General features: G+C 35.1%; 1 protein-coding gene across 5 annotated transcripts in view; it reads left to right on the top strand.

Annotated features, from left to right (window-relative positions):
• Positions 1 to 719: 719 nt before the first annotated feature.
• LOC127833274 (mitochondrial fission 1 protein-like) overlaps positions 720 to 23,497 on the top strand; it is a 75,739-nt gene continuing 52,961 nt past the window's right edge. For 2 of the 5 annotated variants that reach the window (XR_008027294.1, XM_052358439.1), the window contains exons 1-4: positions 720 to 830; positions 7,335 to 7,467; positions 8,685 to 8,764; positions 10,099 to 10,204. Coding sequence is in view for 2 of the 5 variants with exons in the window: in XM_052358439.1 (XP_052214399.1) it covers positions 786 to 830; positions 7,335 to 7,467; positions 8,685 to 8,764; positions 10,099 to 10,204 (364 nt within the window). In the remaining 3 variants the exon portion in view is untranslated. Of the gene's footprint in view, positions 831 to 7,334; positions 7,468 to 8,684; positions 8,765 to 10,098; positions 10,205 to 10,591; positions 12,888 to 23,497 lie in introns of those variants that run through there. The other 3 variants (XR_008027292.1, XR_008027293.1, XM_052358438.1) reach the window with 3 other exon arrangements.

Genomic DNA, 23,497 nt, shown 5'->3' with positions numbered 1-23,497 from the left:
TCATTATCATAAAAATTATGTTGTGTTTCAATATTGTTTGTCGCGTTACAATATAATGCTTCGCGTTTCAATCCAATATGTCGCGCTATAATATTGTGTGTCGCGGTGCAATATCGTGTTTCGTGTTGCAATATCATGTCTCGCGTTGAAATATAATGTATCGCGGAACGATATGTGTCGCGTTTTAATCTCTTTTGTTGCGCTTCATAATGATGTGCCGCGTTGTAATATCACGTGTTGTGATGCAATATCGTGTGTCGCGTTGCAAGATAGTGCGCCCGTTAAATGACTGCGTCTCGCTTGTACGATATAGGTTCACCAATGCCACGATACTTGCTTGATATATACTGGTATGCGTCATTGGTCATTGTCGGTTGTTAAGTTGAATAACAACCAAGTCGCCAATAACAACGATTCTAGAAATATTCTCTCTTTAATAGTATTATAATTTTATACTTATTCAACTGTCTTTTGTTTTTGCCGTTTTATGAATCGAATGGGCCTTTCAGCTGATAGATTTTGTGAACTATTAAAAACATTTTAACAACTAGGTCATATTCATTTACAAGTATTATATGCGTTATTAAACGTTGTTTTATATTTCCATGGGGTATTTCGTCCGTTTTTATACTAGGAAGTACCTGAATATAGGGGGAACATCTCGCAAGATGGTATGTAACCTAAAGCCCCACGCTTACAAAATTATTCGATAAAACGCCTAGATTAACCGGAAATAGGTTTATTGTGATTTTGTAGTTGACAGTTTTTTTCATTTTACAGCCAACATGGACGTAATACTCAATGACATAGTTGACGCAAATGATCTCAGGGTATATTAGGAGATTTTTTAATATTGTTGGCCTTTAATAACAGGCTGTGTTATTTCTTGTATCTAACAGATAGGACTTGATAAGCACACGGATACAATATTCGGACACATAGTTCTTCTTGAATGCTCTGAGCTTTTATAAGTACATACGTACAGCAGGGCTCACGCAACTGGGCGACTCGGGCGATTATATCGCCGCGGCTTCCCTGTAATCGCCCTAATCAAAAGCACCACTTCGCCCTAAGATCTGGCAATTATCATATCCGCAGCGCTATCAAAGTTGCTTCTGTTTATTACCGAATACACGCTGACGTCAACCAACTGACCGAATCGACGAAACTCCGCCCCCTGGCGTAGTAAATTACCTATTGAAAATTGATAAGCAACCATTCACAGCGCTCGTCATACAGGTATTTGGCAGGGTTCTCTCCTGACTAATCAGAGCTTGGGTTACAAACTCCATTTCGGCTAATAGAAAACATGCCGACACCGGGCGAGACACTTTGTTAATTGATGACAATTATTGCATTCAATGTCCCCAAAACAATGTGGATTAAAAGAATGTGGGTCTCTATGTATTAATTGGTATCTGCTATGTTTATAGGTGTCTATAGCAACCGGTGTTTATTTTTGGTGTTATCACTTTAATACATTTATATTTGTTAACGCAGCATCAACATACTAAAACAATATTCCGGAAAGAGAAAAATAATGCATTTAATATCAAGCGAACTTTCGTTTGACAACTGATCATGTACGATGTAAATTTAGTTTTAGTGCAGATTCGTTCATACGACACACGAACACTTTTACTCCGATCCTTATAAAAAAAGACAGTTCCTCTCGGCTTAGAGGGCTGGGGCAGTAATGTGAAATATCGAATATAATACTTTAAGATACGCTGGCCGAAACGCTTGGAGTGATATTATGCGCATATTACAGTATATGCTATGTTTATAGGTGTCTATGGCAACCGTAAATTTAGTTTTAGTGCAGATTCGTTCATACGACACACGAACACATATGATATCGAATATAATACTTTAAAGCGGGTATATACGATTTCGTCAAATTTGTATGAATTTATATAAACTGTGTAAAAAACTATATATATATATATATTTATATATTTCAATATAAATTAAAAATAAAAGTTAAGAAGAACATGTGTCGAAAAATGCGGAATAAGCCAGATATTTAATTCTGAAATTGAAAACGGCTGTACAGCCGAATTCGCCAGCATGTATACCATACATGTACGATGTGCGTTTAAACTTAGTTTAACGGTTTATTTGAATTCCTGCAACAACATCTATTCATACGACACAGGAACACTATCTCCGATCCTAATACAAAGACGAATGCTTCGGTTATTGTAGGAAAATATGTACGTCATTATCGGCTCGGGGCGCTAATTTGTCTTTGCTTCATTTTATGAAATTAGGCTTTAATGTATAATTTTTCTTGCCTATTTTGTGTTATTGTAACATATTTTATCAATATATTACAATTAAACACATATACAAAATCGTATATACCCGCTTTAAGATACTGGCCTAAACGCATAAAACCTATTTTCGCATGACGCTGCTATGAAAGAGTTATTTAAATGTGTCGAAAAAAAATCTAGGTAGATCAATTCCCACGTCGTTGCGGTAATGTTTGTTAAAGTTGTTATTTCATGCAAACTCGTTGATTTAATCCAATGTTTAATGTTAGCAAGTGTTTGTTTTTTAATTGAATTGGAAACAAAGAGTCGGTTAAAGTCTTCGGAAAATTTGCACTCCGTGTGATTTGACAGTTTGACGTCATCAAAGGATAGCCGCTTCCTGTCTGAAGCAATAATGCGACAAAGTTCTCGCCGACAAAATTGGCTTCCTTTGTCTAACAATTAACAGTCCGAACTAATCGTGTTCCTCATTGGTAATCGTCCAATTAAATAATAGCACGTGCATAGCTCCGCCTTCGAATCTTTTGCAGAGAACAAAGGTGGAGTTTAACTGTTAATTGAGCAAGTGTTTTACGCAAGTTGAGTTCCGATGTGCCGACATTATTATGGCGGACGCCTGTGTTTACAAAATTCCTAAACACATATATCGTAAATAACGGCAGTGATTTAATTAGATTATTTATACTATTTTATCTACTTTAATATCGGGTTTGTTTAATATAATTAACATGTTAAACAATATCAATGCGTCACAGACTCGGAAATAAATTTGATGGGGTCGCAATTTTACTGACGCTGATTTTCCTATTGTGTGTAATTTTTACCCGAAATAAATCTTGAGAAGTCCTTGAAAGTCCGCAAGCTGTACTATAAGTAAAAAAGTGCTTTTGTACTGAGCTGAAGTGCTCAAATTCAAACATACATGTATATATTGAGTTTTATGCTTTGCTCTTGTGTCATATGTATGAATTGATAAATTAGTGCTTATAAAACTTATTTTTCAACATTATTTTATAATGTTTTTATGCTTATATTTTTGTCAGTAATAAATTTATTAAAAGGAATGATTTTATTACTTTAGTTCATACACATTAACAGGTCATGGTTCACAATGGTCCATCGGTGATCGCAAAAGATCCACTTCTCCCTAAAACTGCCCCACTTCTCCCTCTCTAGAGCTTAGGGAGTGACTTCTCCCAAAAATTGGAGTCTAGCTTGAGCCCTGGTACAGCTCAGAGTTCTTCCTTGTAACACATTTTTTAATGTAAAAAATTATGTCTCACGTATGTCTATAAAATCGAGTTTAATAAACCTAATACATCGTTACAAACACAATACCTGTTATTACCGATATCAATTTGCGAGTGAATTGTGGAGAAATACTCAAAACAAAAACTTTATACAAAAGTTAACACCCGCAACTCATTCCCAACAGTTAATATGAATACTATTTACTCTAGTGTGTTTTACTGTTAACTTGTTTAGTGTATCAAAACTCTTAAACAATAATTATCCAGTTGATGCGCAATTTATTTTGAATTCATAACCATATAAACAGAAACTAACTCACCAATGCATAGTGCCAATTTCCATTATTTGATATATCCATATGTAAACAACTTTATTTTATATACCTTTTAGTGTATTTTGTAAGTAAATGCATAAAAATCAAAAATAGTTTAAAAAATATAATGATCAATTGAATCAAAACACTTGAACTCAGAAAACAAAATTTTAACATTCTAGCTTATTTGTGCACATTGGTTTTATTAAACAAGACCTGTGGGTCTGTAAGACTGTAACGAATGTGAATAAAAGTGTCGGTATCGACGTAGTGCACACAAATCAATACACCTTCCCTTTCCATGCGGATAACATGACGTTTGTACATGTCCTGCATAATTTTCGCGCACTTCTAAATCGGGACCGTGGTTCAACACAATTTACATGAACACGGTTTATTTGAAGCACAAATGTTTTTTTTACGTCGCGTTAACAATAAAATTCAGATGAGTGTTTTGATAGAAAATTTAATTTATGCATGAAATGCTCCACAGGGCTCTGGGAAACGCTTAATTAAGCGTATTTGTACGCATAAAATTGACAAATTTATGACGCTTATCTGAAACCAATTGAGAGTCCCCAGGACGCACCTTTTTGCATAAGTTAACTGGGTATTACGCAATCAAACATTGCTTTGTATCCAGTTGCAAGATTTCAAAGTTTTCAATTAGATGTTTAGAATGGCTGGTCAATAGAGGTTCTGTGACATTAGTTGCCCCATTTACAGGTCATGCAAAGTTAAACATTGAAATGGGCAGTCAGGAGCCATTAGACTTCTTCAAATTGTTCATAGATGAATAACATGATGCCTTGGTTAATTGCTTAGTGCCTAGTGATATTTAACTATGCTTCTGCAAGTTTAGATGGCCCATTAAAACAACACTCAAGAATGAGAAAATGGGAAGAGGTAATCTTATCTCTGCTGAAATAAATATTTTCCTGGCACTGGCAATGAATATGGGGCTCAGTTACTGGTTAATTTTGGAATCACTGCTGTTAAATGAGATTCTAATTATTTTTTTTATTAATAAAACAGATAATTGTCACAAAATATACATTTGATTAAATTGTAAATTGCTTAAAATGTACAAAAAGTAAAGTTAACAGATACTGAACATTAATGGTTTAATCACAATTTTAAGTTTATAACCTGTTCAGGTAAAACAATCAAAATTTTAAAAGTACCATCATAATCTACAATAAATGATTAATAAGAAAAATATAGGTTTTATTTACTTATGTCTTATAATAATTTAAATGGAGCGCGTTAAACTCGACTACCCATTTCAGCCTCTATTATAGAAATTATTTCACCAGTGTGATCAGTTATTACATACATGGAAGGTTAAACTCAGGCTTAAAAATATAAATTAAGCTCAGTTAAATAAACCAATAACACAACATTAACACTTAGGTGTGTTTGTATATATTTGTTTACGTTTCCCCCAAACAGCCAAATGTTAGTTGTTTCTGATTAATTATGATAGGCAAGGTGTAACAGTGCTCCAGCTAGGATTTGAAAAGGGCAGGGGGGGGGCTTTTTTGTCAAAAAGGCACTTTGGACGCGCAGTATTTGGTCAAAAGGGCACTTTCGAGCGTGCGGGCGTTTCTGGAATGCTTCCTCTTGCATGTTAATTTATATGTTATTAATAATTGTTAGAATATAGTATTCCCATTATTATTAAACAATTCAAATATAATGTCTACAATGAGGAATAAATCAATTACAAATGTATTGTGATAAGAGATTAATTAATCATCATTTGTAAAAAAAAAAAAAAATTGGGGGGGGGGGGGCAGGGGGGCCCTAGGAAGGGCAGGACGGAGGTTCAGGAGGGCAGGGGCACCCTTCAATTTAGGCCTAGCTGGAGCATTGTGTAATGAGGGGAATTATACAAGTGAAGAGTTAAAACTGGACATTCAAGTTAGGAATAGTGTAATATAGGTTTTTATGCCCCCGGATTGAATTATCAGGGGAAAACTGTTTTGGGACTGTCTGTCTGTCATTCTGTCCCAAAACTTTAACATCGCTCATAAAATGAAAACTCTTGGGTCTATGGTCTTTAAACTTCACATGACGTGCATGCATCTCATTGAGATCTACAATCAAATATGGTTTGAAGTCACTAGGTCAAAGGTCATTCAAAATATAACCTTGTTTCTAAAATACTAGTAGCTGCAGTGCGGCTTCAATGCGCAGTAGGGGGCATTGTGTTTCACAAACACAGCTCTTGTTAATAATGAAACAAACTTTTATATAACTATAACGTTTTAATTGCATATTCATTCTTTGTTCAATTTGATTTTTTGTTGAAAATTTGAAGACTTGTGCAATATTCAATGGGACTCCTTTTGATCTCCTACTTTTTCCTTTTGGACTCCTACTTTTTTCCAAGCAAGGAGTCCTGGGACTCCTGTTTTAAAATCCTCGTGAAACCCCTGCTCCATATCCATGAAGATTAGACCTGATTTTCATCATCAGTCTTTTCAAAGTAACTGGCCATGATTTTTTCGTGGATGAATATACTCATTAGTGTGGTAGATTTATTAAAGCCTGTATGTGACAGAAGGCATGAGTACGGCAGGCATTTTTCCTGCTAATTAAAATAACAGTAGTAAAATTAGATTTTTAATTGACACAAGCTCTACAATATGCAATAATAATATGTACATGATCATTAACCAGGTTTTCCGAAGGAAAAAACTGGTTATTAGATTGGCTCGTGCGGGCGGGCTGGCTGGCTGGCTGGCTGGCGGGCGGGCTGGCGGGCGGGCGGAACAAGCTTGTCCGGGCCATAACTTTGTCGTTCATTGTGAGATTTTAAAATCATTTGTCGCGCGAAAAAATTACGTCAATATCTCCAAGTTCAAGGTCACACTTTGAGTTCAAAAGTAAAAAATAGCCATAAATGAGCTTGTCTGGGCTATAACTATGTCATTCATTATGAGATTTTAAAATCATTTGGCACATTTGTTCACCATCATGGGACGGTGTGTCGCACGAAAGAATCACGTCAATATCTCCAATGTCAAGGTCGCCACGACTAAAAATAGATTTATTTTAAAACAAACTTACAAAGGGGGTTAATTTTGTTTGTTCATTTCAAAAGTTCAGTTTGAGTTGTCTCCCTTTATCAGATTTTTTTTCACAATGAAAACCTGGTTTTGTGACAATTTTGTCCCTTGTTTTAATACATGTTGTAGGGTGTTCGATTGTCATGACAATATTAAAGGACTGTTGATTTTTATGATGCACATGGAAATCACAGGTTTTATTTGTATGAATTGATTTATGCGACTTAATATGTAAGGATTTATTGAATTTGAAAATATTATTTGTTTGTCATTGATGATGGTAGGCTTGGTGTAATGAGGGGTATAAAACAAGTGAAGATTTTATTAAACACCGAAGCGGCCGAACAGAAATTGGTCATGCTGATTTGATCTCATATTAAGGAAGTTTTACTGTATCATGCAAATATTTTTTTGCAGAAATTCCGTCATCAGTATGAAGAACAGTGTGGTAGAGGTGTTCCAAGTGAAAAGGCTCAGTTTGAGTACTCCATCTGTCTGGTGAGAAGTCGTGGAGAACAAGAAATTAAACATGGTATTGCTCTCCTAGAAGGTATGTGATTGTTTTAGCACTTTCTTTTCATGTTAAGTTTTTAACATAGTAAATATCATGGCACAAATAATTGAACTTGTGTGCTGATCCTGATGAGTGAGTTTTAAAGCCTATGTAACAATGAATTATAAGGGGTTGTACTGGAATAATAATGGATGTCAGTTGGTGAGTCTGTCTGTCAGTAGGCAATTCTTCTGTACGAGTTTTCCTACATTTGTCAATGTACAGTACGCAAACTTGCAGGCAATAATCCTCTTGATATGAAATTGTTCAGTTACAAAAGTTATACCCCTTTGTCAACTTAGTAGATCTATAACAAGTTAATTTTATAACATATTGAGCAATTGCTGTAAACATATTTTTTAAAAGGTGCAAAAGGTTAAATCTAAATGCATGTCTGTTTTTATTTTTACACAAAAACAGCAACACGAAAAGTGCTGTTTTATTAATCAAAAGAAACATGATAAATATACAGTGCGTGCTGAACAAAAGAAACTTTGACAAAAATGAGTACCGTACACTTTGACAAGAGGGAAATCACTCGACCATGTCTTAATGGATTATTTCCTTAAAATTACATTTTAATTCCATCATTTTAAAGCCTCCAATATAATTAATGTACATGTATAATGCAAAACTCTTTTTTTTTACAATGTAAAACTATGTGGCAATTTTTATTACAAAACTCAAAAGAGATCTTGTTTTGTATGTGAACATCTAATTGGGCCTTGCATTGTGAAAATGATGTTTAATTAATGTGCTTAAAGTGTTGTCCCAGATTAGCCTGTGCAGTCCACACAGGCTAATCAGGGACGACACTTTCCGCTTCTATGGTATTTTTCGTTAACAGAAAGTCTCTTCTTTGCAAAAATCGTGTTTAGGCGGAAAGTGTTGTCCCTGATTAGCCTGTGCTGTCTGCACAGGCTATCTGGGACGACACTTTACGCACATGCATTAAATCCCTTTTTCACAAAGCTAGGCTTAATTACATTGGGATTTCCATTGAGAATATTTTTTTTAACTTCATAACAAAGTCAGTGGCTGTGGGCTGTCCCTTTTTACAATAACGGATTCAAAGGTTGTTTCAATGTTTCTTGTTTTTGGTATTCTAAGGAAACATTGGGCCACTTAAGTTTGGTTTGTAATTGTTCCATGTGAAAAAATTAGGCTGTTTTATTTGACAAGGAGCGTCCTTAATGTTGTTCCAATGTTTTCAGACCTGTTCAAAAGGACTCATGATCCAGGCACAAGAAGGGATTGTCTATACTATCTTACCTTGGCAAACACAAGAATAAAGGTACAACAGGCAGTATTTTTTCAATGTTTTGGGATGACATATTATATTCATGTACATCTATCATTTAGAATCAGGTCATCTACTTTCCCAGAAGAATTTTTTGGTAGTTTTTAATCAGGTTTTCCGAAGTAAAAAACTGGTTATTAGATTGGCAAATGTCGGTGGGTGGGCGGACTGGTGGGCTGGCGGAACAAGCTTGTCCGGACCATAACTTTGTCGTTCATTGTGAGATATTAAAATTATATGGCACATTTGTTCACCATCATTAGACGGTGTGTCCGGCGAAAGAAAGACGTCGATATCTCCAAGGTCAAGGTCACACTTTGAGTTCAAAGGTCAAAAATGGCCATAAATGAGCTTGTCCGGGCCATAACTATGTCATTCATTGTGAGATTTTAAAATCATTTGGCACATTTGTTCACCATCATTGGAAGTGTGTCGTGCGAAAGAATTACGTCAATATCTCCAAGGTCAAGGTCGCCATTACTTAATATAGATTGATTTTGAAACAAGTGGGGTAACTTTGAACAATCAGTAACAATGCACATTTTTAGTTGGTCTCCCTTTATCAGACTTTTTTGTTTCAAATTGAAATCAAGGTCGCCACAAGTAAAAATAGATTGAATCTTACACAAGGGGGGTAACAATGCACATTTTGAATTGTCTCCCTTTATCAGACTTTTTTTTCAAATTGAAAACCTGGTTTTGTGACAATTTTGTCCCTTGTGTTGAATTAGATCAAATTATATTTGTGAGCATTGTTTGGAAAGTCATTTTATCATTAATGAATATTTCATGTACATGTAAATACTATGGCAAAAGAAAGGTCCTAAATATCCTGGTCTCTTTGTGTCTTTGGCCAAATCCCATCTCTAGCTTACATGCAGATTTAGCATGATGCTGCAATTGGCGTTAGTTGGGTGAAGGCCAATATCAAGGTACCTGCTGAAAAAAATAGATACTGGTAAACAATTTTGGTACTTTAATATCAGTCAGAGAGGAGATATTGTGTTGAAATTGTTTGTGCAGGTGTGTCATGGCCCTATCCATTAGAAAACATGGCCACCAATAGGCTGGCAGTTTTTTATGTGGTTATAGTAGAACCATTTGAATGCTCTTTAAGTCACTGTTTTGAACAACTCATGGTGAAGCTTGCTCAGCATGTTGTTACAATAATTAGGTTAGCGCTTTTAGACCTTTGAACCTCTTGTGTGCTTGTTTGGCAGTAATAACTTTGCTAGTTCCTATCCTAATTGATAACAGGGACATACTAGCTTTCTAATGTATGTTTACAGTTTGAATATTATTATTTATAAAATGCTCTTTTATTACAGAATTATGAGCAGGCGTTGACATTTTCAGACGCTTTTCTCAAGATTGAACCAATGAATCGCCAAGTGAAAGATTTGCAACACTATGCCAAAATCCAGTTAAGAAAAGGTATTATAACATAATCTGTTTTCAGCCCTCTATATTGGTTTTGTAATGAACAGAAATAGGGCGGTCATGTACAAATATAATTTTTTTAAAGTTGAGGTTCATTCTTTTGCCTTATTCCATTACAGTTTTATATATGTATTGGACTGGTAAAACCCAAAACTATGAATCTGTCCCTTTATTGTGTCCAAAGCTATTAAAATTTGCAAAATCTGCTTTGTACTTAATTTGATACTTTCATTGCAGGTATTTTTACCAAAACTATTTCCATCTTGGCAATAAATTAAAGTAATTATTTTGTAATTTATGTCAGTTTTTATGTTTTCCATTCATTCTCTAGGACTAAATAGGCTCATTTACTCTATATTATGCTTTATGCTTGTTTTACAGAGGGGTTGACAGGAATGGCAATAGTGGGCGGGGCAGCACTCGCCCTGGGGGGCTTGATTGGACTTGGGGTCCATCTGGCGAGGAAATAGACCAGTAGTGGACTGTTAAACGTGGACAAGAATTAAGTGGAACAAGACGCAACTGATTCAGAGATTATTATTTAAGCCATTGTGTCATTTAACTTCTGACAATTATTATGCCCCCCTTCGAAGAAGAGGGGGTATATTGCTTTGCCCAACGTCGGTCGGTCTGTTGGTCGGTCGGTCGGTCTGTCGGTCCGTCCACCAGGTGGTTGTCAGACGATAACTCAAGAACGCTTGGGCCTAGGATCATGAAACTTCATAGGTACATTTATTATGACTCGCAGATGACCCCTATTGATTTTGAGGTCACTAGGTCAAAGGTCAAGGTCACGGTGACTAGAAATAGTAAAATGGTTTTTGAATGATAACTCAAGAACGCATAGGCCTAGGATCATGAAACTTCATGGGTAGATTGATCATAACTTGCAGATGACCCCTATTGATTTTGAGGTCACTAGGTCAAAGGTCAAGGTCACGGTGACCCGGAATAGTAAAATGGTTTCCGGATGATAACTCAAGAACGCATACGCCTAGGATCATGAAACTTCATGGGTAGATTGATCATGACTCGCAGATGACCCCTATTGATTTTGAGGTCACTAGGTCAAAGGTCAAGGTCACGGTGACCCTAAATAGTAAAATGGTTTTCGGATGATAACTCAAGAACGCATACGCCTAGGATCATGAAACTTCATAGGTAGATTGATCATGACTTGCAGATGACCCCTATTGATTTTGAGGTCACAAGGTCAAAGGTCAAGGTCACGGTGACCCGAAATAGTAAAATGATTTTCGGATGATAACTCAAGAACGCTTTTGCCTAGGATCATGACACTTCATAGGTACATTGATCGTGACCCGCAGATGACCCCTATTGATTTTCAGGTCACTAGTTTTACAACTTTGTTTAAAACAACAACAAAATATGCTGTAAAAGTTTAGCCTTTGAAGGTTAAAGCACACTAGGTGTACTAAGTTTAGAAATGCATTTGTTTTTAGAATTAATGTCTATTGGTTTTTAAACTATCAAAAACAATGTTAACTACCTATTGTTCATTTGATCCGTTTAAGCTTGTGTAAAATGTGGTATAAAGTGTTTGGACAAAATTCATACCTGTATGCAAAGTTATATGTTAAATTCGAACCTGTTACATACTGAATATATTTGGCATTAAGAGATATATGGTAACAAAACCTATAAGTGTATATTTGTTTTCATGTACTTGTTTTTGTTTTTCATGTGTAATTCTTTGATTTTTCATTAGATTTTTTAACACCTCATCAACCAAATTTTAAATGTTTTCATGGACAACATGGAAATCTGACCCATATAAGGTAATACAATTAAAACATTTTTATTGCACTCAGATTTCTTCGAGCATCTCCTATAGTATATGGCAATACCACATCATTATTTTTGCATTAAAAAAACATAATTTCATAGCTTAAAGTTTAATTACATCTGGTTATTGAAATTTCACCCCATAAATTTGTGGGAATCACTTGAACATTAATCTTTTAAACAGAAATTATTCTTCTTATCCCGACCGGCTAGCTCATTTGGTAGAGCGCAGCACTACAAAGCTTAAGATCACAGGGTTAATCCCCGTCCTGGCCACATTACTTATTTTTTGTGGAACAATATATTTAACACATGTTCATGTACCAAGTTAGTGTTTGTGTGTCGTATGAATAGATATCGTTGGGGGAAATTAAAATGGAATAAAAAGATCCACACATCAATAAAAACAAGCATTTTGTATCCCTTTAAATCTATGTTACCATGCCACATCTGGCGTTGCAGTTTTGGCTATTGCTATAAGGAACATAGATTTGTAATGTGTTAACTTATTTATTTTTTAAATATTATACAAAATATTTGTTGATTTTGAGTTTTTATGTTACTTTAATAAGTGAAATAAATCGAAAATGTTCTCATAAGTAAATAGTGATTTGTATATTACCTTAATTTTGCATTTAATGATATTTGTGTTTTCATCTACAATGTGGGATTTTTAACTTTAAAAGATTATTTATTATATGTTGATGTTGTTGTTATATATGCATGTGTGTTATTGTATTATTCATTTATAAATATGTATATAGGTGTAAAAAAGATAGGACATATAATTCAAAGAGTTCTGTACATTATAATAATTAATGTATGTATGTGTAAAAAATTAAAGAAATATAAGTTTGAAGTGATTTATGCATATGTAAGTCTATGAGTGTTTTAAATGATTGCAGCCCTCCTTGATATGGCGTTAATACTTGTAGTATCTCAATAATTTTGCATTAATACTATTCCTCCAAACTTGCCGCTGTAATGTCAGAAACACACATCCAGAACATAAATCAAGGTCCTCCTTGATAAGGCCCATAAGCTTGGATTTTTGTAGATTCACTTTTCACCGAATTGTCTGAACAATGCTTTTCACCAGAATGTTGACGTCGCCATCTTGGTATAATCTGCATAACACTGTGGTAAAGTTAAATGTGCTTCATCTCCATATCACTGATTCTGCTACAGGTATTTGATTGACACTTCACAAGGTGTTTAGGGTTATTGTGTAAGTTTACTGACCAAGTTCCTGAACGCTGACCTGTAATTTAGTGTAATTTCGTACCTATTTATACCTAAAACTTGGTTAAGGTAAATATTCAACATCTATGTTTAAATTTTTCTACTACTTAGAAAATTGGTTGAGGTAAGCTTGCAGTACCTATATCACTGTTTCTACTGTCATGTTTTCAACTAAAACTTTACACATATATTTGGCGGCATTGTGTGAGGTGGCTGACAAAGTTCTTTAACTCTGACTTGCAATTTTATAGAATTACGCCCCTTTTTGTTCAAGGTAAATGTGCAACATCTCTATATCACTGTGCCTATGTAAGGTATACACCTGAAACTTCACATATGTCCAGGGTCATTGGAGATCAATTACCGAGTTCCATAACTTTGACCTTCAAAAGAGCAGAATCATGAACCTTTTTGTACTTTGAAAATTGGTAAAGGTAAAAGTGTACCAAAAAGTGACATCTCGATGTCACTTCCAACTACAAGTATTCGATTGAAACTAAACACATGTTCAGGGTCATTGTGTGCGGTCTTTGACCAAGTTCCTGAAAGCTGACCTTCAATTTAGCAGACTTATGCATTTTTTTGTACTCAGAAAATTATGGTAATTGTTTACATGCAACAACTCCATATATCTGTTTTCTACAGATATTGTAAAAACAATTTGCATATGCGTTCAGGATGTTTATCAACAGCTACATACAGAATGCATCGAATGCATCTGGGTTTGGAAAAGATCTCAGCTTTGTCCTTCAACTGATGTTTAACCATCAACAATGAGAAACCCTCAGCAACCCTTTTTACACCCAAGTAAAGTCTGGCAAACAGACCCTTGACAACACTCCTCCCCAGTTCAGCATACATGTGGGTAACATTCAACGAGCGAATTATATGGAGGCAACATGTAAAGTACGCAGATGCAAAAACCAGATGGAAACTAAACATTGTGAAGAAGCCGGCAGCAACACATTGACAAGAAAACGTAAATATCATCCGAACAATGCATCGAGGTTAAGTTAGACCTCACATAAAATATAAAATACGGCTCCAACTCTTTGATGACGGCTCTCGAGTCTTACTAGCGGACTCAGAACCAGGATTCGAGCATTATTACCGCTGCAGTGCGATCCACGCCAACAACGGAGATGGAACAGACAAAAGCAGATTCTTAGAGGATCACCTGATACACGGCAGCGTGAATAGCATTGGGACAGGAGGACTGAAAAGATCTAGCTTTGTCTGAGGTTGCTCTGCCTAGCAACCATCAGAGCTCATGAACCGCAGTAACGATATGCACCCACCCGATAGAACATCCACATCTATGCAACAATGCCCCGTCTGACAAAAAAGAAGAGCACATTTACGCTGGCAACAAAGCCATGAATTTGACCATGGAAGAAAGGTACCCAATGAAGCATGGATCAAGTCCTGAACAGATGGGTCAGAGGAAGCGGCTGTAAACATTGCCGTAGCCCAGACGGCTAGTGGCTGTAAGAGGTAATACCAAAAGGCCCCCACTGCACAAACTAGACAGCTTAGGTCAAAGCATTGATCCATGCTGCAAACACGGTCAGCCACAAATGAGATTAAGATTCATGTATGGTCTAAATAAAAGATGCTTGGGTCGGTCCTTGAGAAGAACAAACCATCCAACTTCCGCGCATCATAACAGCACTACTAAACAGGTGCTTCATAATTGTTCCCCAGTGGATCCTTTATCACGGTGAAATACATGGAAACGTTTCAATGATAAACCGAAAGAGAATGGGAGCTGTTAGCGGAAGAAGACCAATAGGAGAATAGAGCTTGTCTAGAAAAAATTAACACTAATAAAATATGTGACAATCAAGACGGCTTTAGATCCAAGCGTAGTACAACTGATCATTTATCAGCGCTAAGCGGCAAACTGGAGTGCAGAAAACGTAAACGACTATCAACATACGTCGCTTGCGTGGACTTTTCCAAAGCCTATGACCGAATACACCATGGGCTACTTTTTAATAAACTATCGAGTTTAGGCATAGAAGGTAAATTTCTAAACCCAATCAAGTCACTATATGATTCCGTTAGGTGCGCAATATTATAAAACTGAATAATTATCTAACGGACTGGTTCGACGTGAACATCGGCTTAAAGGGGCCTTTTCACAGATTTTTCCATTTTTTGAAGTTTGTCATTAAATGCTTTATATTGATAATTGTAAACATTCGAAATTAAAGCCTCCTGTAAAAAATCGAGAATAAAATTTAAAAGAAAAAAAGTAACCCTCAACAGGGCTCGAAACACTGACCCCTGACCCCCTTAGACCACTCGGCCATCCTTCCTCATGCAGTAATAGATGTATTTTATACTAAATATTAGCAATCCTCGTAGTTTTACAAAATTTAACGACAACAACAGAACTCTCCAAATTATTTAATCGTTTCGCGTTGCAACGCTTTATAATTTTCAGGTTTTTAAATCGTCAAAAGATGCATATAATAGCTATTTTAAAGCAAGGTAAATGCTCAGTATTACTGTTTCCTCACAAATATCATAACTAAAACGAAAATTTGCGAATCTGAAACAACTTTTTTTCAATTTTGTCAATTTACCAAAACGTTAAAAGGCAGCTTTAAAACAAGGATGTTTGTTATCAAACCTTTACTTAATCTGTACATTAATGATTTGAGTGAACACTTAAACAATAGTGATATAGGCATTGACTTGGATGGAAAATTGGTGAATCACCTATTTTACGTGGATGACCTTATATTGTTAGCAAAAAACGAAGAACACCTACAGCTACTGATCGATATACTATCTCAATGGTGCACGATTAACAACATGACAAATACCAATAAAACGAAATTCTACATATTAGAACAGCTATTAAAACATAGCCGACGGAGTTTGTGTTCAAGTGCAACCAAGAAATTATAATCTAGGCCTCGTTTTAACAGATACATTGGACTATTCTGTAACCGCAAAACACGTAGCACAGTCAGCGTCTAGATCGCTAGGATTACCGATCTCGAAGTATAAAGCGCTATGTGGAATGGACTATGAAGTCTTTACTAAGCTATACGACACAATGGTGTGGTCAACAATAACCTACGAGCTGCAATATGGAGAATACAGGAATTCCCATGTATAAATGCCGTCGATCACAAAGCTTTTCGCTCTTTCTAGGTGTAGGGAGATATACACCGAACGCACCAGTTACAAGAGACATGGGATGGACCCAACCGCACATTCGACAGTGGAAATCAGTGCTAGGGCAATGATTTTTCACTTAAACAGGATGGACGATAACAGACATAATAAACAGTGATTTGAATACTTAACTAGACAGGGCGCACGACGAAACAAGTGGAGCAAAACGATAATTTCATCAGTCAATAAAAAACTGCAAAATGCCGCTCTTAGCCATTGTCACATGTACAGCAAAGATCAACAAAAGTCGATAATTAATAGCTATCAACAAAACCATGTAGAACGAATTTAAGCGTAAGACACCGTTAATAGAGAACATGGTCAAATACGCCCAAATGGGAGTAATAAACTTCGGAACTAAAGGCAGTTTAAGACAGAATTCACTGTAGAGCCATACGTCAAGTGTAATACGATAAGTCGAGCACAACGTAGTGCCTTGGCAAAATTCCGCTGTGGGGTTGCACTTCTTCGTATAGCAACAGGACGGTATGAAGGTGTACCGAAAATTGAACGACATTGTTTTATCTACGGAATACCGTTAGGGTCATCGTGGTTACACATTAAAATCCAGAGGGCGACAATGCGAAAGTGCGATAGTACGATGGCGACAATGCGATAGTACGATGGCGACAATGCAATGCAACAACGCGATAGTAACATGGCGACAATGAAATAGTACGATGGCGACAACGCAATAGCACGATGGCGTCATCGTATTATATATATATATATATATATATATATATATATATATATATATATATATATATATATATATATATATATATATATATATATATATATATATATATATATATATGTGTGTGTGTGTGTGTGTATTATATATTTCCCGACACATAAATTGCATTCGCGTTGGAGGTGATTATGTGGAAAAGATTTGACAGTTGTTAACTTCATAACGTCATTGACGTTGAACAGAAACGTTACACGTGCGTCGGTGTGCGCATTGTGCACACGTTTTAATCTCTGATATATATTTATTGTTTTATGTATTTCCATGATATTTGGAGAGTATATTTGGAAAGGACGAAATATTCTTAACATGCTTTTTGTTTGTCCATTTATGTTACCAAATGAAAGTTATAGCGAAAATCCACGAACTTCTGGAACACCCCTCGTATATATATTTTACCCAACATAGAGCCGATATATAACGAAGGAGAACACGCTCTGCTGACAACCCAAAAGTAATGGTACACACGGTTGTTATCAAACCGCAGACGTTTTATTACATACTAAAGTAAATGAAATTATTCTCGGTTTGAGAAATACGGTATAGTATGGTTTAATACGTGTTATTTAGAAGAGAGATTATGGTAATGGTTTAGCGCGTATAATGCACGGGTTTTGTGTGCATGTTTTAGCGCGAAAGCGCACGAGTTTTTCGTTTTGGGGTATATATGATTTGCACATCTAGTGAGACGCCATTCGAGGGTTGTTTTTGACAGGCAAAGTTATGGAGCAAGAAAACGAAAGGGTGATAAAGTAGTTTATGCGTTCATTTGCGAAATACATAGTATTCGGAAGGAGATTTTCGATGAGAGGACTGATTCTCTGCTAGAAGCGGAATGGTGAGCTGGAACTTCGAACAAAGGTCAGACTTGTTGGTTCTGTTTATTGTAATAACACTGGCAACAACATTCCGATTGAAATTAACACAGGTTGTGTTCCTTGTTAACTTTAATGATAAGTATATTCAATAACATGCTCCATATCTTTATTTGTGCTGTTGTTTTTGTTTAGTTCCAACTATTCAGATACATCAATTGATTTGATTATTGGGTAAAAATGAAACTATTTAAGTTCAAAAAGATGTCGCAAATGTAATGGTCTGGTAGGATTATATATAGGTAAGGCCACATAGTGTGTCACTCCAGGTTGTTTTGATAGCAGAGTTAGATCACTCTCCCTCATGTTTTTACGAACACCTTGCTTTATTTTTATTGTTTTTAAGATATAAAACCTTATATGGTAATACATGTGTTACAAGTTTGTGTATAAGTTCCAAGCGTATAATTCAACAAACGATTAATAACAATTAACTGCCGTTTTCCTTATAATTCAGCTAGATGGTTGTGTGCGATATATGACGTGGTATGATAATGTGCGGATGAAAATTTATGCAAACATATCTTTAAACTATTCAGGTATTCCAATTGTGAATTAAGAATGAAACATAAAAAAAAAATCGATACATTACTTAAATATATATTATATTCATCTATGAAACAGCTATAGAGACTTGTCTTGTAAACTTTTTTCGAAACATGTTTGTGTTGTGCATATATTACATCTCGTTCACTGGATATTGAATAAACAGTTTATATGTTATTGTTGTATACAATTAAAAAAAAATAATTCTAAATTGAATTAAAACATTAAGAGTTATTATATTTTTCATAATAATTTAAGACTTTAAGTTTTCCCTGCAAGGTTGGTGTCAATAATGGTGCATGCATATGCGCTAATTAATTTACGATATTTTGGATAAACTGTGGTATAAATTTGGTTTGAAAAGAGCGTTGACAATAAGACTGTTGTTTTAAACTTAGATGAAAGGCATTTATCGGTTTTGTTAAATTTAGTTTCGTCGTAGTTAAATGCATTTTTAAAGATTAGGTACTGTAATGATAACAAAAGTAGACCGGATTTATTTGCAATATAAGTCATTTTGTTTTCGTGATAGTTTTTGTTTTTGTTTGGTGGCCTGTTGGCTTGATGTGTAAAGACATTTTGCTTTTATGGTGTTTGGCCGTTTTTTGAATGCCAGTTAACATGTGTAATTTGCTTATCGTTTTGGTGAAAGCCAGTTGACCAGATGTGGATAAACCCAGTTAGCGCGTGTAGTTTGTTAACCAAATTTGTTAAAACGTGCGTTTACATTTACATTTTTGTTTTTATTTAATGTTAAGATTGTACTGTTCGAAGGATATTATATATATTGGAGAACATTAAATGTATGTTATTAAGGGCCAGATTGGCTTATGTATGGTTATTGTTTAGCACGTAAAAATGAATGAGTTTCTAGGTTTTGCGTTTAATTGAACAAAAACAAGTAACGGTTCAGCAACAGGGATTATTCTCAGATGGTACATGTATTCCTTTTAGAGTCACAGAAATTCAACTTTGCATCAATACCGGTTTTCTTTGAGATTTGTTTGATGGGTTAAAATTCTAAAAATTTACGAGTTTTGCAGCCGACCAAGTACCTATAGCTTTGTATTTGAGTGTGTTAAGCATTTTGTTGTTTTCAAATTAGTAAATCAAAATTAATACGGTGTTCTAGTATATCAATTGAGCTTATGCTATTGCCATGGAAATTTGAGCCAGGGTTCGATCAGTAGCTTAAAGTATGTCTGTGTTGGTGAATTGAACCTAAAAACAAATGTCAAGTCGGTAGTTTTAAGTTTAAGAGCAGAACATACGTATTGATTGTGAGAACATTAGTAAAATGTGTTTGGTATTTGTGCATGTCTCTTGTGGTCATTGGACCAAGTTGTTTAAGGCCAATTGGCCTGATTTTGAAAGCCAGTTGGCTTGTATGGTCAGTTGACCGTTTTTAAAGCCATTCTATATGGTGTGTGAAAGCCTGTTGGCTTGTGTTGTCAGGTTACCGAACTTTCTTGGAACGAAAGTCTCATAGAATTTACAATATTTGCAAGATTATTGTTTGCAATGCAGTAACTGGACAGTTCGAATAGTATATTAAGTATTGAAGAACATAAAGGTATGGTTTATGTAGTATGTTATTATTATTACTAGGATTATTATGATGTATTTTATTTGGGTGCATTCGGAGAATTGCAAAGCCGGTAGTTAAAAAGAGCCTATTACATCAGATATATTAAAGAAATTTTATCACACTTTTGTTTCTGAGAGCGATTGTTCTTTGGGGTATTTAAGAGGCGTTACAATCTTTTTCTTATTTTATGCTGGTTTTTTAGGATAAGTGAAATTTTGTCTGTTAAAAGATCAGATGTTGTATTTTTAGATACGCATTGTGATATTAAAGTTGAAAAGTCAAAAACGGACATTTTAAGAGAGGGTAATACTGTTCTGATTGCAAAAACTAATACAGACACATGACCTGTGAAATTGTTTGGAAAGTATTTGTGTGTTGCAGATATTGCATGTTCATCTACTGATTATGTGTTTAGACCAGTTTATTTGTGTAATGTTAAACACTGTTTCAAATTGATTTCTAATAATAAGCATATAAGTTATTCTACTATAAATGATAGTTTTAAGAAGAAGTTAAGTCTATTGGGTTATGTTTCTTCTAAATATGGACTTCGTTCTTTTCGTGCTGGTGGAGCATCTATAAGTGCCAATAATAAGACTGTGGATAGACTTTGGCAAAGGCATGGTAGATGAAAAAGTTTTTCCACTAAGGACGGATATGTTAAAGATTCTTTGAAAGACAGATTATCGGTGTCGCTAAATTTAGATTTGTGAAAAGTCATTATTAATGTATGTATGATTTGAAATGTATGATGTGTTGTTCGTAGCACATTTAAAGACACTATAATATATTATTATATAAATGGTTTGGAAATGCTTTTGAGTATTATTAAGTTCTGTGTTTGTGTTGTGTGTATGTTCCTTGTGGTCATTGGACCAATTTGTTTACGGCCATTTGGCCTGATTTGGTAAGCCAGTGGGCTTGTATGGTCAGTTGACCGTTTTTTAAAGCAAGTTGATCTGATGTGTGAAAGCCGGTTGGCTTTTGTGAGTTGAACTTATTTTCTTAAAAAGCATGTTCACATGGAATTAACAATCTTTGCAAGTTTATTTTTTGCAGTGCAGTAACTGGACAGTACGAATGGTATATTAAGTATTGGAGAACATAAAGGTATGGTTTATGTAGTATGTTATTATGATTATAAGGATTATGATTATGATATTTTTTTTTCCGTTTTAATGTTTATCATTAATTTTGTAAATATTGTTTTATTATATCTGTTTAATTCTCTTGTGCATTATTCGATTGGTCATTTGACCGTTTGTGAAGGCCAGAGTGTGCCTGATGTTGATTAGCCGTTTGGCTTGTGTGGTCATTTGACCGTTTGTGAAGGCCAGAGTGTGCCTGATGTTGATTAGCCGTTTGGCTTGTGTGGTCATTTGACCGTTTGTGAAGGCCAGAGTGTGCCTGATGTTGATTAGCCGTTTGGCTTGTGTGGTCATTTGACCGTTTGTGAAGGCCAGAGTGTGCCTGATGTTGATAAGCCAGTTGGCTTGTGTGGTCAGTTGACCGTTGTTGAAGGCCATTGTGTGCCTATTTTGATTGAATTAATTTTATTGCTTTTACAAATGTTTGTAATTGTATCTTTTCAGTTAAAAAACAGTTCGAGAGGTATATAACGTGGTGGAGAATATTTAGGTATTCATTTTATGTTTTATATTATTTGTATTCTCTCTTTGTTTTATTCGAAAGTCCTGTCAAATACAAGCACTCACTCCTATTTTGTCATTGGTTTATTATTTGTTTGATAATGATAATGATGATGATATGGGTTATAAAGATGATGAGATTTTAATAGTATTTTGAGAATAGAGAATAATAAATTTACTCATAACTATGAGTAAATGAAATTATTCTCGGTTTGAGAAATACGGTATAGTATGGTTTAATACGTGTTATTTAGAAGAGAGATTATGGTAATGGTTTAGCGCGTATAATGCACGGGTTTTGTGTGCATGTTTTAGCGCGAAAGCGCACGAGTTTTTCGTTTTGGGGTATATATGATTTGCACATCTAGTGAGACGCCATTCGAGGGTTGTTTTTGACAGGCACAGTTATGGAGCAAGAAAACGAAAGGGTGATAACCCCGCCCGCCCGCCCTTAATGAACATATGTATGGTTAAATAATTGGTTACATTGCTTTTATGTTTATAATTTTGCTATTATAAAGTCTATATTTAGTATATTTTCAGTTCGGTTTTTAGTCCATGTGAGATGGGAGCTTAACACGAACCGATTTCTTTACTAGGAAAGACGATGGGTGTATTTTCATTTAAGTCTGAAGTTTTCTTGATTATTTTGACTCATTTGTTACTTAATATTGTGTCTGAATGAGGTCTTTTAAGTTATGGGTGTCATGTTTTTCGAGACTCTCACTTCCTGGAGATAGTACCTCCAGCATACTTATTGAAATATTGGTATGTTTAAATGTCAAGTGTTATTATTTTTTGTTGTCGTTCGTAATGAACGTTTAATTTTAAAGACATTTTTATTGTACGATTACTTAATATTTTCATTTTGGTGTGACTGGTTAGATGTTGAAGTCGGTTTAATATAGCTGTTAAATTCGTCATATGCATTTATATATTTCTCGGAATATTTATGATTTATCAACATTCTTTATAGATGCTTTATGGATTTTATGGTTTGAGTGATTTGTTTGTTTCTTGCTGATGTCCGGGGTGTGTGCAGGATGCTTTTGATGTTTGTTTGTTATGTTAACTTGCGCAATGAATTGATAATGTTTTAATTACATTTTTTACTATAAAATACTTAATGTTACAGTATCTTAATAGCTGCTTATTTGTAGATTTCTCTAAATTAGAGGTTTCGGGAGGTGATGAAGGCACCTAGACACCGGTCTCGAGCCATGGGTCCTCATACGTCCCCCTGCCATTAAAAGAAAAAATAAGAAAACAAAAATGGCAGTAGGGTTGCGTATCCCGCTCGCGGTTTTACCTGAATCGTTTATTACTACTGAGTATTGTATGGGGTGTACGTGAAGTCATGTACACTTCTCTTGATTGGTGGTGGTAGATGAATCTTGCAGATATTAGCAGCTTCTTTGAACAAATTAATGTTTCACATTTGTTAATTTATAATATTTAAGCAAGTTAGCGTGATTGATGGGCATTGGGGGCGTCCTGTGTGCACTGTGGGCATCGGCGGGGATCAGTTTATTCAAACAGTAACTCTTTTTTGAGATATATACTTGACGTCTAATTGTTATGAATACATTTGCACTTTTTCACATGACACACATGTGTATGTGAAGTATTCATAAT

Source organism: Dreissena polymorpha, chromosome 6, assembly GCF_020536995.1.
Source record: "Dreissena polymorpha isolate Duluth1 chromosome 6, UMN_Dpol_1.0, whole genome shotgun sequence".
Lineage (NCBI taxonomy): Eukaryota > Metazoa > Mollusca > Bivalvia > Myida > Dreissenidae > Dreissena > Dreissena polymorpha.
Note: the sequence above shows the minus strand (reverse complement) of the source record. Positions and strands in the feature narration are given on the sequence as shown.